Here is a 19,449-nt window from a genome sequence, read left to right as displayed (position 1 = left end):
ACTTTGTTTCAGAAGATGTTAACTGAAAAAGAAGCTATTGCGTACTTTAATTTTAATATGGCTAACCCCACCTCAGTTTTTACTAGCATTTGTGGTTTGGCTTCTTGACTTTGAGACTTTAGATATCTAATATTATGTTTACTTTTACTGTAGCTCCATTAACTTTTTCTCCATGGAAGAAACTTCTGCCATGACAATCCCTGTCCTAGTTGTGAAAGGGAGAATTAGGCCCAAGTTCTGCCTTGATTTACATCCTGTGTATAGATCTGTAGAGTGTGTCGAGTGAGAATTTGGCACATGATCTTCCCAAAAAATGCCATGAAAGCTACTCTGTACATCAGCTAATCCTTTGTGCTCAATAACAATGTAGCTAATGTACAGCAAGCTGTCTCCCCATTAACAGCTGATGTCCTGAGATAGCTTCTAAATCTGGCTGCACGTTCTGTTGTGAGTTCACAAAAAGCTTACTGCATATCCAGGACACAAGAAAGACATTCACTTTACAAGTTACTGTGTGGTGGGGGTTAGTTCACCCACTTTTAATAGCTATATTAAATATCATTCCTATTGCAGATCCTTAGCGGCCCCCTGCATTGTGCACACGCATAGCATCCTGACAATTCATCATTTCTGCCTGCATTTTGGTTTCTATCTTTTAGACAGTTTTTGATCTGTGGCAGAACTTTAACTCTCACATGTGGCTACTTAATTTCCATAATAGTCTCCTATAATTTGACTTTATTCATGGCTTTTTGCAAGTGCAAATAAATTGGCTCTTTCTCATCCACCAACATGCTGATTCGCTGAAAGAATGAGAATACCTTGGAAGAGCAGAATATTCCTTTACAGGGGCCTTCCAGATGTATCATGTTTGTTTATCTGTTTTACAACTCGGTGTCTCGGTATACGTATGACATAATGCAAATAACATATATAGACGACATGCCAGCCTTAGCAGAGATTAGCCAAAAAGTTGCATCGGATATCCATCCAAACCTAAACCATTTCCATCCAAACCTAAGTCATTTATTTCTATTAACGTCATAGTGTTTTTTATAATTGTCATGAATTTTGTCACCTGATTGCTGTTGTGTATATATTTGATCTCTGTATATTTGTAATCGTCTTTTTTTATTTTGATTCCAAAAATGAGTTTATTTGCTCTACGTTTCATGCTGTAATATGGTCTTTGTTTTCTCTATTATATTTCAATAGAAACTGTTATTTCTTGAGGCTCTTCTTTATCTTGTCCTTTTAAAATATTCTGTATTGTAGTATGAGAAAGGCTAACAATACAATACTTATAAGATTCTCTCTCTATGTGATGACAGGTACTACATCTTCTATTTATGAAGCGGGGGCATGTGCAGAAATTTAAATTTGACTCCTTTTGGAGGTGCGCATTCTGTGCCCTGGTCCTTGGAGGAGCTTGTTCTCCTCCCTCCCAGGGAGGAGCTTGCTCTTACTTCTCCCCCATTCCTCTGCCTCTCCCTGGTCCTGGAAGGAGCTCGCTTTTCCCTCAGCCCTGACAGGAGATCACTTTTCCCTGCCCCTGTGGCCCCAGGGCCAGAGGAGTTCTGTGCCCCTGATGATTACTTGGTAGGCCATGCCCCCACTTGCCCCCCTGTGCATGCCCCTGATGTGATGCATACTTTAGGTTTGTTGAGTTATAATTTGGTGAGCAGGAAGTGGAGGAGTGATGGAGTCTTATTAAGGCATCAGTTCTGTGTGTATGAGCCAACTATTGTTCTAATCTACCTGCTGTTGTAACTTAGGGAGCAGCAAAAGATAGGAAATTAAACCTTTGATTCCTTCTGCTTACGGCTCAGAACCCCCAGTCCATACCTGTCACCTTTTCAGAAAGAAAAGTCATCCTGCTGTTGCTGAAAAAACTAGTCCTTATTTTAGGCAGAGTTATGTTTATAATGGTTCTAAATCAAGTGGAAAGCTTAGAAAATAGTGTCATTTGTCAGTGTAGCCCAGGATTTAGTTAAATTCTGCACAATCTGCATTCCGCATAAGTTGTTATGTTAGGCCTGATTTTCAGAAGTGTTGAGCACCAACAACACTATCTTAAGTCATAGGAGCTGTAATAGCTCAGCATTTTTTGAAAATCAGGCCTTTAGTTTTCACACCTTGCAATTTCACCTTGGGCTGAGAGCATGTGGGTGGGTATGCTTATCTAAGTTTAGACTGATTCTCTGTCTTCAAGTGACATTGCTTTCTTGAAGTACTGTTATTAATGTTTAAGGACCTTGTGGTTGGAGAGAGAAACTTCAGGACATGGTCTCTAAAAGCTCCAACACTAGAAGGCAAATAAAAAGTTCCCAACATTTATTTAAAAATATCCTATGATTTGTAAGGCAATCTCATTATATTTTGGGATCTGAAACATGATTTTTGAATGCATAGGGTTGGCAATATGGTGTTAGAATTTCACCTTTTCCTTAATGTTTTGAGTGCTGTATGTTCAGAGGAAAATCAATTTTTATTAGTGTTCTTTGAAATCTTACACTAAGAACTGTAAAGCATTTAATTTAGTCCTTCATGGAAAAACCAACACTGTACAGAATCAATGTAGCCCACATTAAATGGATTAAAAACTGGTTAACTGATGAAGTTCAAAAATTGAAGAATCGTTTTATGGGAGTGTTTCTAGTGGTATCCCACGTTGATCTGTTCTTGGCCAAATGCTATTCATTATAGTCATCTGGAAGAAACTATAAAGTAATTGCTGATAAAATTTGCATATGACACAAAAATTGGTGGAGTGGTAAATAACAATGGGGATGGGTCAGTTATACAGACCAACCTGGATCACTTGGTCAGGTGGGCAAATTCAGTGGCATACTGAGGGGGTCGGAGGATGCCATGCCCCCAGGTGCCGGCCTGGCGGTGTTGCTGGCTGGGTCCTTGGAGAAGAAACTGCCCCCTGTTGACATCCCTCAACTGCTGCACTGACCTGTCCTTCTGCCCCTGCACTGGGTGCAACGAGGGAGCTGCTGGGACCCTGGCCATGCAGGTGCCAGCAGCCGGGCCGCTCCCCCATTTCCCCCTGCTGCCGGGTGGCCTGGAGGCATCTGCCCCCGTCACTCCCACTCCCAGCTGTGCCCGCCTGTCCCCACAGTGTGTGTGTGGGAGGGAATGAGGGAGAGTGGGAAATGACCCACAGACACCCCCCGCGGTGTGTTGCCACCAATCAGGGGGGCCGCAAATACAAGTATCGGCCCCCGGGCACTAGAGGCTCACAGTACGCCACTGAGCAAATTTGAACAATGTTTATTTTTAATAGCGCCAATAGCAAGATCATACATTTAGGAACAAAAAATGTAGGTTACACTTACAAGCTGGGAGAGAGTACCCTGTAATGCAGTGACACTGAAAAGAATTCAGGGATTATGGTAGATAACCAACTGAACATGAATTTCCAGCATGATGCTGTAGCTAAGAGGGTGACTGTGGCCCTTGGATGCATAAGCAGGGGAATATCAAGTCAGAGTAGTGAGGCAATATTATCCTAGTATATGGCATTAGTGAGATGATTACTGGAATACTGTGTCCAGTTCTGGTGTCCACACATCAATTTTTTAACATCCTTTTTTGGAAATTGTTCAGAAAAGAGTAACAGGAAAAGATGCTTTATAGTTAGATACTTAAGAAGCTTAATCTATTTAGTGTATCCAAGAGAAGATTAAAAGATGACTTGATCTCATTCTACAAGTTCTTACATGGGGAAGAAACTTCTAATAGTAGACAGCTCTTTAAACTAGTAGAAAAGGGAATGAGGAGATCTAATGACTGTAAGCTAAAGATAGACAAATTTAGACTAGAAATAATGTGGACATTTTTAACAATGAGGGAGTAATTAACCATTAGAACAATTTACCAAAGTATGTGGTGATTTCTTCATCACATACAGTCTTTAAATCAAGATTGGTTGTCTTTCTTAAAGATGCATGAGAGCTCAAACAGAAATTATGGACTTGTTGCTTAAATTACTCGGTGAGGTTCTGTGGGGTTCGGTGGCTTGTGTTATGCAGGAGGTCAGATTAGATTATCATATTGGCCCCTTTGGGCATTAAAATCTATTCATCATTATGAATCTAAAGCTGTGGATTTCAACCTTTTTTCATTTGCGGACCCCTACAAAACTTCAAACGGAGGTGCCAGAGCCCTTTGAAAATCTTAAACATAGTCTGTGGACAACCAGGGGTCCGTGGACCCCCGATTGAAAACCACTGCTATTAAAAACCACTGATCCAAAGGCTTGAAAAAATCCTCCTGCCCACTCACACCAGCAACTAGTGAGAAGCTCTCACTGATGACTGTGGAAGCATATAGTATTGATTTCTACAGTTTAAGTTTTGATTTTAAAATCTGTTGAGTTTCTTGTCCTTTTGGTTGTAAAATTAACTTTCCCAGTGTGAACTGATGCAGTGCTCTGAGCTTTCTCATAGATCTGGTGCTTCTGCTGATGCTCATGTCTTTGACAAGCAGCACTAGAAGAATGAAATTAGCAAAACTGATTAGTTTCACAGCTGTCATATAGAAGGCTGGTCTAGAGTTATGTTAATTTCATGCTGCTGAGCTAGCTGAGTTTGTTAACCAGTGTCTTGCATGTAGTTCTCCCTAGTTGGTAGGACCCTCCCATCCTTGTCTAGTGTATATACTTCTGACTAGTTGGTTCAATCCTCTGACTGGGTAGATGCCTGGCAAATTTTTAAGCCCATTTCTAAGTATAAGGGAAAACTGATGCCATAAATTACAACGCAGATGTGTCTGAGGTAAGTGCTGGCTTTTTCATGGCTGCAGTAGTTCTAGATTGGCTGGTCTAGAGATTGAAATCAATTGTTTGGCCACAAAACAGATGGTGATATAGGATTCCAAGCTACTTTATTCTGCCCTAGTAAGGTGTCTGAATTAAGACCCATGGGATCACTCTTGAGGTTATTGGGTGGCTCAGTCTCCACATCCATTTGGTCTTTGGGTCTCTGAGACTGTCAAGAAGAATGCGGGTTGTGATATTTGTTTTTGAGATGTGGACACCAATCTAGTAGAAACTTAATTAGGCATAATAGGTAGAGGGCACCATATCCCTATTATCACTTCCTGAGCAGTCCGCTCTTTCAACATCAAAATCTACTTTTTTTGTTTCTATCTAAGCCACTAGTGACAAGGGTTCCCTCATTCTTTCTGTGAGTGTGCAAAAAAAGTGAACTTTCTCAAGTGCTACTGAAACAAGTGTCACTGAGACTTTGATGGTCAAGACTAACGAAGATCCTCTGTTAAACTGGTGAAGGGCACTGGGCCTCTTAACAAGAAGTCTGTTAATGGGAGCCCTCGTGTGTCACTGATAAAAGATCCATCAGTGAGGCCCTCTTGGAATATTAAAATAATGAGAGCTTTGTCCCTTCTCATCTTTCTCAATACTTAGCATAGGAATGGGGTTAGCAGAAAATGTATTAACTGGATAAAGTCCCAGATGGAAGCGTCACTGCTATTTACAATCTAAGCATGTGATTTTTCTAAAGTGCCTGAGTAACTTACATGCATTAACTTTCAATGAGACTTGTGCTCCTTAAGGGTATGTCTTCACTTCACCGCTGTCAGATCGATTTAGTCGGATCGATTGAGCGGAAGTGAAGACCCACTCAATCAATCCGGAAGTCAATTTAGTAAAACCACCTCCACAAAAAGCGTAGCACTGAGTTGACGGGTACACACTTCCCATCGGTGCAACGTCGTGGAGATGGCGCGCAGAAAGGACTTTAGGAAGTCGACTGCCACCGAATTTACCAGTAAGTATAGACCGGGCCTAAGTCACCTTAGCACCAGATTTTTAAAAGCATTTAGGAACCTAAAGAGGTAGAAGATGTGGTTTTCAAAAAGCACTAGAGCACCTAACACCCACTGAAATCAATCTTTAAACATCTGATCCTTAGTCATTTTAGAAATCCCAGCCCTAGTGTATTAGAAAAACTAAAAAGTGCATTGTAAAAAATGTCAAAGCAACATAAATTTTCCTAGCAAAGGATGCCCCAGTAGATGGCTGGGTTTTATTTTTTTTTAAGTATATTTAGTATCATTTAAATTATCTTCCTACTGCCTCTTTTTATGGTTATCCTAATAGTAAACCTCAGTATGGCCTGCAGATTTTTGGGGAGCATCATTAATTACAGGTGCAATCAACTTCAGTTACAAATGATAGAGTTTAGCCATCTAACCAACTGATATAGGGATGCAAATGACAGTTATACCCACAGATAGAGTAGTTCAGATTTAGACATCTATCGTTTGTGTGCGTAAGTTTATGTGCCTGTCTTGTTACTAAAATTTGGCCCTAATCTTTCATCTTAAACCTGTACGTATTTTGGAACATTCAGTAGGACGGAATCTCATATTTAACAGTTTCATGGGGTTGTTTCTTTGGAACTAAAAGTGTTTCTCAAGAGCCTTTTTTTTTTTTTTTTTTATCAGCTCCCAGTGAAAAGAGGAGAGCAAAGCCATCCGCTTACCACAAAGCAGTGCCACCACAAAGGAAAGATTAAGGGTTTAGAGAGAAGTCAATGTGGGTTTTTCTCTAACTAAACACTTTCCTAAAGTTTCCTTGTGGAAAAAATAATGAAGTCATCTAAGAGTTTTTAAAGAATTTTTATTTCTTTTTCACCGTCTGCATTCGCTTGTCTTCTCAGCATGGATGTTTAATCTTTCTAGGCTTTGTGAATTGGCCCAAATGAATAAGTGGTGAGCTGTCTCTCTAGGAGCTAGAGGCTTATTCTAAGGCCCTAATCACTGAGTAAACACATCTTTGCCCTCCCTCTCTTACAACTGCTATATAATAGTCGAGATTCTAGCACAGTAACCTGGATATTGCAGGGATCGATGCTTTGAAATGCAGAACGGCTGATCCTCAAAAACAGACAGTGCCTGATCTTCCCCTGCCTCTTTCTTCTTTTTAAATTAAATATCACCACAGAGATGCTGTTTTATTGCTTGATATTGTGCATTAGTGCCCTGGATTTTCAAGTTTAGTTTCAGTCAACACTGTGGCTGCACTTATATGGAACTCTGCATGTTAGGCTTATTAATGGCCTTTCTTGGCACATGTGTATTTGGTTCTGAAGAACATTTAAATTAAATCAGACAAACATTAATGTATATTACTAATCCCTTTCCCAAAGTCTAATATTCAAATGTACTCTTCTTTTTTTTTTTTTATAAAAAACAGACATTGCTAAGCTTTACCCAGAGCCAGTGTTTTAGGTTATAAATATACTTTTTTTTAAAATGAATTGCCCCAAAATTGCACCCCATATTTTGATATATGAATGTAAGGTACCAGATCAGTTTCCTACTATAGATGTTACTACTTATGGATAGATTTTCAATTACCTTTAAAAAAATTATACCTGAAAACACCATCCCATTTGCCATGCTTGTCACTTGCCAGATATCAGTGGATGGTCCTTTCCTCTGCTCATCTTTTTCTTTATATTATTCCCACCCCACCGTTGTTCCCTACGTACACACAGATATACCAGTCACTTCCTGACATGTGGTCTGCCATTACATCTCCATATTATGGGTAGGATGCACAGTTGCATTGTTGGCTACATTCATTGCAGATTCAGGTATCGTTTGGTGCGGTTTCAGAAGAACAATGCAGAGGTGATCCTATCCTTTGCAAGTACATAATCTGTAAAATAGTCTAATCTTCAACAAAATGGGAAATCATAATTGTTTCCAAACTTGACACTTATATGCAAAAGCCAGGCTAACAGCAATTCACTGTTGTTTTGTTAAGCTGAATGTTTACAAATTACTTTGTTGCAACAGAGGTCATGTTTTTGGTAAAAGAAAACTGTATTAAATATTGTCTTCACTGTGCAGCAACCAAAAATAGTTAACTCATTCTCAGAACCAAATGTGAAATGGATGTTCCTTGATATGCATTTTTCAGGAGACTGTCAAATGTTCTGCAGTTACTTTTGTTTAAACAAGCTTTTTATTTTTGTGTTAAAATGCATATCTTTAATATTAATCTACTTCAAGGATATCCCAAATCACTTTTTGGTAATAAAAAGAAAACTTCACTTTTGGCCCTTTACTTGGATTTTGAAAGAGAATGTTAACTGTTCAGATTAAAAATACGTAAGTGGATTTTGGGGGCAGGAGGGCAGTTTGACTTTAATTGCAAGAGTTTAATTTTTCTGTTTCCATCTTACTAAACTGTATGAAACAGCTGAATCAGAACATTACAGAAACAGCATTTGTATATGTTGAGAGTCAGTCTTGCACTGTGGACAATCTTATGCACACTAACACACAAACCTGCAGTAGCAATTTTAAGTTACTAAACACTCTTCTGAGACAGGTGTTTTCACTGATCAGGATTTTCTCCTGTCTTTGCAGAGAAAGCTTCTTGCTATCTACCTCCACCATGATGAAAGCGTACTAACCAATGTGTTCTGCTCACAAATGCTTTGTGCCGAATCTATTGTCTCATATCTGAGTCAGAACTTCATAACGTGGGCATGGGATATGACAAAAGAAGCAAACAGAGCAAGGTAATACAGTTTGAGTTGTGAGCTGAGCTGCTTTTGTTTCAAGGAAGCTTGCCATGTCTGTGTAACAAATGTTTTGTTGTTTGGTAGCTATGTAAATGAAAAACTCCATTCTGTGTTCTCCTCTGGTCTAAGTCAGCCTAGCTCCATTGAAATCAAGGGAGGGATGTCAGTTTACACCAGCTGAGAATGGTACGCTCTTTGTTCTCATTGTAAGATCACTCACTATTATTATTATATAATTTGGAAAAAATTTTACTACAATTTACTTCTTTGCAGATTTACTTTATTTTCTTGTACCTTCCTTTGCAAGCACTAGACAACTATAAACACATTTTTAAGTTTTGTTTTGAACTGCCACAACGAGTGAGCGACACTAGTTGATTGACAGTGAGAGGTGAGTCGGTTAATTAACTACCTGGCTGCCCTGTCAGAATTATTTTTGTTATTGCAGTTGGAAAAATTATCATCTTAAATACAAGATATTTTGAAAACTAATTATAAAACAAATTAAAATGGGAACCATTCATTTGACTGGTATGAATGCAACAATTCTTCTGTAAAAAATAGTTTTTGGTAGTGATCAAAAGTCACAGTGTAAATATAACATTTATTAATTAATTAAATGGTGTCTTACAAAAATAATAATTTTAATGAAGACGAAGTATTGTAGACCATTTCAGCTAGGTGGCTAATAGCTTAAATTCTACCACAAACTAATTGATGTATTTGACTTATATCACAGATTCTCTTTCACACAGTCAGCAATCCATTCATGTCTTAATATAAAAACAACTCCCTCTTGTAGATGTTGGCATATGTTTATTTGGTCTGTTGATCATGATGTCGGTAAAAATGATGAAGGTTTTAAAGTCAGGCCTGTTTGAGTTTCAGATATGGACTTCGTTTCATCATGTTTGAAATGCACATATGACTGTCACTTGCTGTGATTTTGGGTGTGTTAATGCAACAATAATATGCTGCTTTGTGAACAAAAGAGGTTAAATTCATTCACTTAAGGACAACTTCATTGTTGTTACCTAATTCAAATGATTACTGAACAATTAGAAATCATCCAGATTTGTATTCCTATTGCTCCGTGGCTCAGTAGTAATTGGATTTCTGTATATAGACTATTCATTCTTATTCCTCAAATCTGTAAACTATGGTTAGTTTTTCTTTCAGTGAAGGGTGTGGGAGTAAAACAGAGCAATATTCTTGTGCAGTAATTTACTCTTTAAAAAACAAATAAACTGTTCTGATCTGTTTCACAGGGTATCTTAACTTAACCTTGAATATCTTCAGTGTTGCAAAAGCCCCTCACCCTTGTAATTCCTTGTATTTGTTTTAATGACATCATTGTATTAATCACACTTAGTTAAAGATGAAAAAAGCAATGGCAAAAACAGATAAAAATGAAGAATCTAAGGTCTTTCATGAGGCCAAATACAGAGACTGGAGACTTGGCTAAATCTTTTGGTATTGCCATTCATTGGCAGTAAGAAGCCTCCTCCTTTTCTTTTATCCCCCAACTTGATGTAAAAGGAAACACTATTTCTAAACCATCTGTAGTAGCTAAGTTCGGTTGACTACCTGCTGTTATATTGTTCTGTTCTCCATTTAATTCACTAGTTTCTTTTATTTTACAATGACAAAAAATTGCAGTGTAGTTTCTTTTGAAAAACGGTGTTTGAGGGAGTTTTTTATGACTGACAATCAACAGCCATGTAATTGCTTTGTTGTGTTTTACCAAAGAAGTCTATTAAGTAGCACAACTTTGATACACTAGTAATAAGAGTTTGCAGGTTACAGAGACACCTGTGGTGACCAAAGCGACAGAAGCTGCTTGTTAGAAAGAGCCTGTACAGCTGTGTCCTATTAACTCCTTATGACACTTTTAAAACACAAAATAAAGGGGTTGTTTAAGGCTTTATAGCTATTCTCAACAAATCTAGTCACTGATTGTGTAGTACGATAAGATTCTTAAAGCCTTCGTTTTTTGCTTTCTGTTAACACCTTACAACAAAGAAATGGTCATATTAACAGTGAGGTTAAAAATTAGCAAGGGGTAAACAAGGCACTTTAGCACAAAATAGCATAATTCATTGTTTATATATAATGTTACATCTTACTTTTTGGGTTATGAGCTCCTTGGGGCAGGAACTATGCCTCCTTCTCTCTTTGGAAAGTGCCCAGCATGCAGTGGGCATTGCCATAAATAAATAAATACTAATTAGCACCATTGTTTAACTACTAAACAATGATAACTATAAACAGTATACAAAATGTTTCTCAATGCAACAGCAATGGACATTGATCTAATTTTATTGTGCATCTCTGCAATTATACTTAGCTCCTCAAGCAGAAGGGAAAAAGAATATGGACCTACTTCTCTTATGCCAGTTTAATTCAGAAGTAACTCCACTGATGTAGGTGGAGCTACGTGAGTATAAAACTCACATGATGAGGAGAACCAGGCCCATGTATTTTATAAATGCTGATTGATGGAATGTAATTCTGTGGGGCAGCTCAGATCGGGAGTACTATAGTGCAGCAAAAGGACAGCTTTCACTGTTGTACTGTGAGTAATTTGGCATGGAGAGAGGCTGTCAGCTAAGCATAACTTCTTTGCTTATCTAGACAGAAAATGATACAGTCTTTCCTGAAATACTCTGATTTTCTGTTCTCGCTGTTTTCATGCTATTTCAAGGTTGGAATCATTGGCATGGACTGGTAATCCTAAACAGAGTCCAGGTGGAGTAAATAGGGACCCTGCCTGTGCATAAGGGCCTGTGCTGCTAGAGTTAACTAGATGTTCCATTTTGACTTTCAAGGTTCCTTCTTGTCTTTGAGACAAGTTCTACAGGGTAGTGAGCAATCACTGTAAGTAAATGCTGCAAGTTCTGATTGTTTTATTTGGCTGAGATAGGCTAGTAAGTTTCTCATACATGGTAAGAGCACTGGAGTAAAAGAACCAGAATCAAGGGTACAAAATAATTGATGTAATAAAATAGGTAACTTAATTTAGGAAAAGAACCTAGTATTTTAACTTTGTTGTACAAGAATCCCTCAGAAAGAGATTTCTTATTCACTGTATTTTAAACTTAGCTTCAGTGAGTTAATTTTTTGGTAACTTTCATACTTGTGAGCTAGAGTTTAGGTGTCAGCTGTCAGGTCATTTTAGTTGATTTTTGGTACTAATGATAGTAATAAATAAAATACAATTTATTTGACATATCATTTGGGCAATAATCTTAGCCCAAGAATGAAAACATTTTACTATTGGTGAAATATCTTTTATTGGACCAACTTCTGTTGATGAAAGAGACAGGCTTTTGAGTAACACCAATCTGAGTTTTGACCTGAAGAAGAGCTCTGTGTAGCTCAAAGCTTGTCTTTTTCACCAGTAAAAGACATTACCTCACCCACCATCTCTCTCTAATATCCTGGGACCAACACGGCCACAACACCACTGCAAACAAAATACACACCTGACCATACCAAGATAATACATAGGAGTAACACTTGATCCTGGCAGCAGTTGGGATGAGGACAGTCATCCTCTACTGTCATTAGACTCCTCCCTCTTTCAGTATTTATTTATACTGTCCAAGGCCAACCAAGTTCACTTAATCCCATGGGCTAATAAGATGAACCAATCATATGTCATGCCCTGGAGCAGGTGATGTATAGTAACATCACTTGTTTACTGATGAACATCCATGCAGCAAAATCCAGCTACTATCAGAAACTGCTAGGAAGCTCAGACGGAGCCCAGAAGAAAAACTAAAGAAAGACAAGAGATGTGAAAAGGTCCTCACTGTCCTTGGAATTAGATGGCTTGGGAAGGGTCCAGCAGGAGGGTTCAATTCAGTAGGACAATAAGGGGGCGGAGGATGCAATCTTCATCATGCCGTAGGGCTAAGGAGACTATATGTCCTTCAATGCACTATATTCCGGATACAAGTCTGTGCACCCAGCTGCATGTGCAGTGGAGCATATGTCAATTAGGGGAGTAACCTTTATTCGATATTATCTTAACTTGGGCATTTTTCAACCATTCTTAATGTTTTCGTTAAAAAAGTATTTTTAACGTGTGTTTTTTGTACGTGGCTGTGTTTGCTCGTGCATTATTGTAGAAAGAACTGGTGGCAGCCCCTATATTTAGGTAGCCCAACACTTTCCATTATAAAAATCACCCTTTTTTCACTTTTTTTCCCTTTCTTTTTGAGAAGCCCTAACACCTCCACTGTTTGCAGCAGATCTTTGAAATTCAGCAGACATAAAGCCCCAGGGCTAGAGACATGACTTTCACTTGCCCTATTAAATTCCATTCAGGTTTGGCTGAGTTATAAACTGTTAAAAATTGCCATTTCCCTTTATCACCTGTGTTCCTTAAGGCAAATCAATAACTGCCTGTGAATATTCTGAACTGGGACCATACCACTGCCAAAACAGCAACATGTACTGGACTGGAAACTCCTGGGAAGAGTCAGTGCCGCTGTAGCAGTGATGGCAGCAGAGAGAGCCCGGTTCACACCACAGGGACCTGGTACGTGGCCACAGCAGCCCACCCCCCACTCTGGTGGCACCACATGGAACAGGGATTCTTCAAATTGCCAGATGGGTCGGGGAAAGAGACAGGCACGCCAGAGTACTCCCAACAAATCTGCTGGATCCAGCATATGGCATCATCAGACCATCCCCCGCCCTTCTGGAATAACAGCCTTCTCCAGCTGCCAGCTGATATAGTTAGTTATTCCTGTAGATAAAATAGCATAAGTCTGTGCTGCAGTACTGGAAGTGTAGGGTTCAAACCCTGCTGCTGATGTGTGATGAGGGAGCTGTTAAAGTTGTACATAATAAAATGTGTTTTCACTTTTTCCTTTTAAAAAAACAAAAAACAAACCCCTAGGATATTACATGCAAACATCTAAGTTAAAAGACCATTATTTAGGTTGGAAAGTCAGGCATTGAAAAATTAGGAAATACCAGATATGTAGTCGTCTTTGCATCCTTACTTGTGTCCCCTTGTGTGTATTCATTACAGTGCGGTCATTAATTACATAATCACATCATCTTTTTTCTGCAGGACCTCTGCCACGGGCAGTACACAGGATAGACACACAAGGGGGCACCGGCAAGGTTGTGTGAACAACTGTAAACCTGGCATTTCCGAACTATCAGATGTTTAGCTTTGCAACCTAAATAGCATTGTTTTATTGTAGTTTCTGTATGTGTGTGTGTATATATAGGGCATTAACAAACACGGTAATGCATATGTGTGTATATGTACAATTATACACACAGTATGTATGCACATACACATACTATATAAAATATTTCTTTGGGAGAATGTTAAAACTGCACTCGAAATGCCCAAGTTAATATAATATCAAATAAAGGTTACTCGTGTGTGTGTGTGTGTGTGTGTGTGTGTGTGTGTGTGTGTGTGTGTAAATGCACGAGCAAACACATAAAACAAGCAACTAGAGTGTCTGTTAACTTCTTAGCTTTTGAATCCCAAGCCTTTGGGTGCTATATTTCAAGACATTGCCAACTTCCCTCGGTTGTGCTGACAGGTGCTTGTTAGTCTTAATGTTCAAATGATAGTTTTCCACTTTGCTGAAGCTTAGGAAAGAGTTAATTGACTAAAGTACTTCTCAACAGTAGGTTGTCCTCACCTGCAATTTCCATCATCAAGTAATTAGCCATATTCACAGTTGCTGACCCTTGATACTAACCTGCTGAATGAGGCATGCCTGGATGAAGACCAGTTGACCATATTACTCTAGCTCTCCAATCCCGTTTGATCCTCCAGCAAATATACTGCAGGTGTGGGATCTATGTGTGCTGGACTCAATGAGTGTTAATTTCTGACTGCTTCCCAGGGAGTGAATATAGCTTCTGTGTAGGTAGCTTGCAAAACAGATGGACTTGTTCTTTGGGCATTAAGATTTTCAGTGCACACTCAAGCTTTCTGTCAAAACTACCTATTCTTTTTGCAACATTTTGTTTAATATTCTTTAAAAGCAATACAGTGCTAGTCACTAGAATCAGCCAGGTCAAGAGTCTAATTAATGTTTTAAAAATAAAGGTTCCCAAACACCAGCGAGTTTGTCATTTTCTCTATGGTTTGTTTTGAGGAGGAGGAGGCAAGAAGGTGAGGAGGGAACCCTCCTGTTCCATGATTAAATCCCACCCGCTCATTTTCTCCTTTTCTACTTTGCTTTTGATTTTAGTGGCGGTCTTAACAGAGTGTCAAGATCAATTTGCAGCATGGTTTAACTCAAGGTTTGCATTCTGCCAGCAGCAATTGTCCCCACAAACAATGCCGTGTGTTCTTGTAACTTCAGAAGCTTTTACAAGGATCATGGCAAGGGCAGCATCTAATGACTTTATTAGTGTAGGGTTTCAAAATGGGCTCAGTAATTGTTCACATCTCTTTGTCATCTAGCCATAATTACTGCATAGCATTGTTCAGGGTTGCGCTTGCGAATAGTTTCCTAATAGCACCGAGATGAAGTAAAAAGGAAAAGGATAAAAGGTGATTGTCTCTTTAGATTGAGAACTACCCAGCCTGTATATAGATGATGGTTAAACTATTTATTATACTTCAGACACCCACCAGAAAAGGTAAAATATCATTATTTTTAAAATGTATATTCTTTTAGATGATTTCAAGTTTCTAGTTTAAAAATATTTGTTAAAACTGACTTAGAAGCCTACAAACCTAAAACCAGGATGTATTTTGTTTTAGTCATGATTGCTAGGCTCCACTTTATATTGGAGCATATGACTGAAAATAAAAAAGAAAATTCTCTCCGTTGATCTGATTAATATACATATTTTTTCAGATAATAAGATATGCTGATCACTGTCCTCTGGGGACATTTCAAAAATTGTAAACTATATAAATTACATGCAAAACTGACACGTCAAGTATCAACACTCCAAGACGATACTAGCCAAAAAATAAATTCAAACCCAGTTGTCTTTCAAACCTCTTAAGGCAAAAGCCCCTGTGAATAGATCGAACTTGACTGAAGGTATACACATTTGGACTCAGCTGGACCAGTGAGGAAAGTGAAATCTAGAGCTGGGAATTCTGTGCTTTCAGTCCTGGACATATATAAGGACTATCAGTCAGAATTGTCCTCCGCTATTGGCATGGAAAAGGGGAGACTTGGTCTATTAGTTAAGACAATACAAGATTTAAAAGCACATAGGGCTTTATACCTCGAAACCAGCACCTTGAACAGAATTTACAAATGTACTGGTAATTTGTGTAGTAAATGGAGCTCAGCTGTAAAGTGCTCCATAGGAAAAACACTCTTTAGAAAATTGGTAGTTGCATTCTACCCTACAGTAGCTGAAATTGGAAGTGATCTTCAGACAGAGCCCATTGTACTGTGAATTGCAGTAATCCAGTCTGAAATGACAAAGTCATGGGTAACTGGTGAAGTCCACATCTGGAACAAAAGGTTACAGTACAGTTTATTATGTCTAACTTTAGACTGTGAGCTCTTTGCAGTAGGGACTTTGTCCTTTTCTCTTTTCTTTAAGTGCCTACAACTTTTTAAGTAATGTAAAGATGATAGCCTCTTGAGCACACAAAGTTGGGTAAAACAATCTTGGCCACTGCTGCTACCTGAAAGATTCAGGAAGAACTGAGGATCCAATCTGACTAACAATTTGAAAATAAATTTTAACAAAAGACAGGCATATCCCTTTAACAGAGAGAGCAGATATAACCTTCATATTCTGTTCTAGAGCTTTCTCATAACCAACCAGCCTCACATCTATCTTAACATGTTCATACCTCAGCCAGCTATCTCTTCTTCAAACAATGTCTCAGCCCAATGTGGCCATTCAAGCCAAGAGTAACGAAAAGGAGATGTAAAGATATGTGTCATAGCCTATCAATGACATTGCAGCCTATGCACTCTTACTATCAGGTCTCCTAGCCCCTCACCTTTGTTGAAGAGGAAGTGTGAAAGAACAGAACTCTGTGGTCCCCCATGCGAGAGTGCCTGGGGCAGAAGAGAAAGTACCTACCACTGACCTCTGGGATCTTTCAGAGAGGTAAAAGGGAAGTCAACCAAGCACAACTCCATTTAAACCTACAAAGCTGCCTCAGTAAAGCCTTATGGTCAATAGTATTGAAGCTTCTGAGGATGCTTGGCCTGAGTCCCTCAGCAGAAGAAGTCAATCGACCAACAAAACCAGAACAGTTTACATATTATAGTACAGCCTAACACCCAACTAGACAGACATGGATGGTACTGGGAGGTGATGCAGGGGCACTTTTACTGACTCCTACAGCTCCTGTTGGTCTTCACAGCAGCCCTTACTGGATAGGGGCATAGCCATCAGTAAATGCAGAGTGCATATAGCCTTCCTCTTGGGTTAGAGCTGACACTGCTTTGACGTCCAAATTGCCCACCCCTTGTGTTGTTGTAGTGGTTAGCTGCATTATGGTCTTCTTATACTAGGTTTCTGGAGTGTTTTGGGTTCACTGAGCCCCATGGAAAGAATTTTTTCCCACTACTGACTGTCAAGTGCAGTGGAGCTGCTTTGTCTTCCTCTTAGAACCAAGTACGCCAGTCAGGGACCAGGCTATGTTTACTTATGATTTTATCAGGTGTCCAGTGAATGGGATTGGTTTTAGCAGTGTCCAGCTTTGAGTGTGCTTCCTGACATGCGCCTGAAGGGCATTGTGTTAGCCATGCTGTACCTTGGATGGGAGAGCTTCCGGGTCTCGCGCAGACTGAGACATCCCTCTCCTGTAGCATATAATCATAGAAGCATAGAGTTGAATTCCTCAATGTTTTGCATATGAAAACTCAGTGTAGCCTGCTCTTTTCATGCTTTGAGCTTTCATGGCCATTGTTGCAAACTCCACTGGACCACTCTCTGCTGGGTAGTTTGATTTTTAGCTAATGCATAATAAAGATGCAGCATTTAGCTTCTTAACCACATGCTTGTGTCTATTTCTCATTCCTCCTTGAGTCAATAACTATGGCCCTAGAAGGCATGGTACTTAAGTGGTGAAGACGATACATAGCAAGCTTCTTTAATACAGCATTGCATAGCCTCAGATTTAACATTTTTTAAATTTAAATACCTAATACATAAAATGGTATTCTTAAATTAGCATTTTAATGACATATGTTGACTTTGCAGAGTAACATTGATATTAAAAATAATTAGGGGTCTCGCATATTTAATAGTCACTGTAGTTTTCTTTGTGCTTTAGAAAGAGGCTACAACTTATTTTCCAACATCACAGTTTCTTTAAGTAAGTTAGGCCTGATGAGATGTATAAATCCTGCTCTTTCAGAACAGCTTCAGTTGAGTTGAGGGCTGAAGACCCATGTAGACTTAGAGATTATAATGATCAATGAAGAAAACAGAAATTTTGTGTCATCTTGATATCCAATTTAGAAATAACTATAGGAATATTTACACAAATGTACAGTAGGTTATGATAGGCAATCCACATAAAGCTTCTGCTTATTACATATTGGGTGACTGCTGAATTAAAAAAAAAAATTACATATCATGGTCTCAAATCCCATGTAAATTTTCTTATTTATTGGACTGCTTTTTGCATTTCTTCTCATCAGATTGGAATTGGAATGAGATTTCATCTCTATATTTTGAAGAGAATTTCCTATATTTCCAATTCTTTAGCATCATAAATTTGTTAATGATACAAGTATAGTCTATACACAACTCTTGATCCATTATAGTGCCATTGATATCAATGGCCATTGTACAAGCACTTCAGAATTAAGTTATATGGCACGTAAAATTAAATTATTTAAAAGTGGATCGTCAATATTGAATACACAAGGATAAAATGTAAGGCTAAATCTGTGTTTTCTCCATTTCAATATCATTCTTTTAAGAGAGAGAGAGATCAGTAATATCACCTTTCAGACATAAGGGATATTTCAGAAAAAATATGTGCAAAATTCCTGTAGGCCCTCTAAAACACAAATATTAAGTGATGCTGACTAGTCCTATAGATGTTATTTAGTACCTTATTGGAAACATTTGTGTTCAGAAAATTTGAATGCAAATTCTGGAATTGTATAAAATATCTTCTCTTAGTATAAGGCAAGTTTTATGTAATAAAATATCTAGGCTTTGAAGGAATAGAAGCATAAAGCTGAAGATGTAGCTGGAGACATTGTTTTTATTAAATATATACAATCGGCCTTATTTGCAGAAAGAGAAGGAAAAGGGGGGCACTGAATTTTTTCTCTGAACTTATGAAGAACATGCAAGACAGAATCCGTAATGTGTATTCAGAGTGTGCTGTTCAGTGGCAAAGCACCACTTATTCTGCACTACCTTAATTGAATGAGTTTATTTATTAATCTAAAGATAAAACAGAATTAGCTATTTGAAATATTTTCCCTTCACTTAAACTACGTTATGCACTAATAGCCAGATGAGTTTTTTAAATTCCTAAAGTCTTGGGGAGCTGGATGAGTCCTGAGATGGGTCAAGGGGTATATGTGTTGCTGAAGGTTGTTACCATATAATGGCTGTTCTGTTGCCTCTGTGAAATAAATTGGTGGTTTCAGTCCAGTTATCAGTAATTCAGGTGTCCACATCTCTTAAAAACAGTGCCACAGTTATCGTCTCTCATGGCAGAATTGGCAAAGGGACTCGACTGCTCTCTCTCCTAGAAGTGGTTTGAGGATTGGCAGAGGTAGGCAGTGCTGTTACATGTGTTATACCTCTTTGTGCAGATATAGAGAACTCAGTTCTCTGGAACGGTCAGTCCTGTGCTAAATTCTTTTATATTTAATATTCCAAGCTATTTATTTTTAAAAGTCTTTAGAGGTAAAGAAGATATTAAACTGGTAAG

At 38.6% G+C, this 19,449-nt stretch overlaps 1 protein-coding gene across 1 annotated transcript in view; it reads left to right on the top strand.

Annotated features, from left to right (window-relative positions):
• Positions 1 to 19,449, top strand: part of FAF1 (Fas associated factor 1) — a 272,766-nt gene that overhangs the window by 196,070 nt on the left and 57,247 nt on the right. Inside the window, exon 13 of the mRNA XM_067535422.1 lies at positions 8,413 to 8,567. Coding sequence (XP_067391523.1) covers positions 8,413 to 8,567 — 155 coding nt within the window. The remainder of the gene's footprint in view (positions 1 to 8,412; positions 8,568 to 19,449) is intronic.

Source organism: Emydura macquarii, unplaced genomic scaffold (genome assembly GCF_026122565.2).
Source record: "Emydura macquarii macquarii isolate MOO-44397 ecotype Brisbane River unplaced genomic scaffold, CSIRO-AGI_Emac_v2 contig_3506, whole genome shotgun sequence".
In the NCBI taxonomy this organism is placed as follows: domain Eukaryota; kingdom Metazoa; phylum Chordata; order Testudines; family Chelidae; genus Emydura; species Emydura macquarii.
This window is presented reverse-complemented; position numbering and strand designations above follow the sequence as displayed.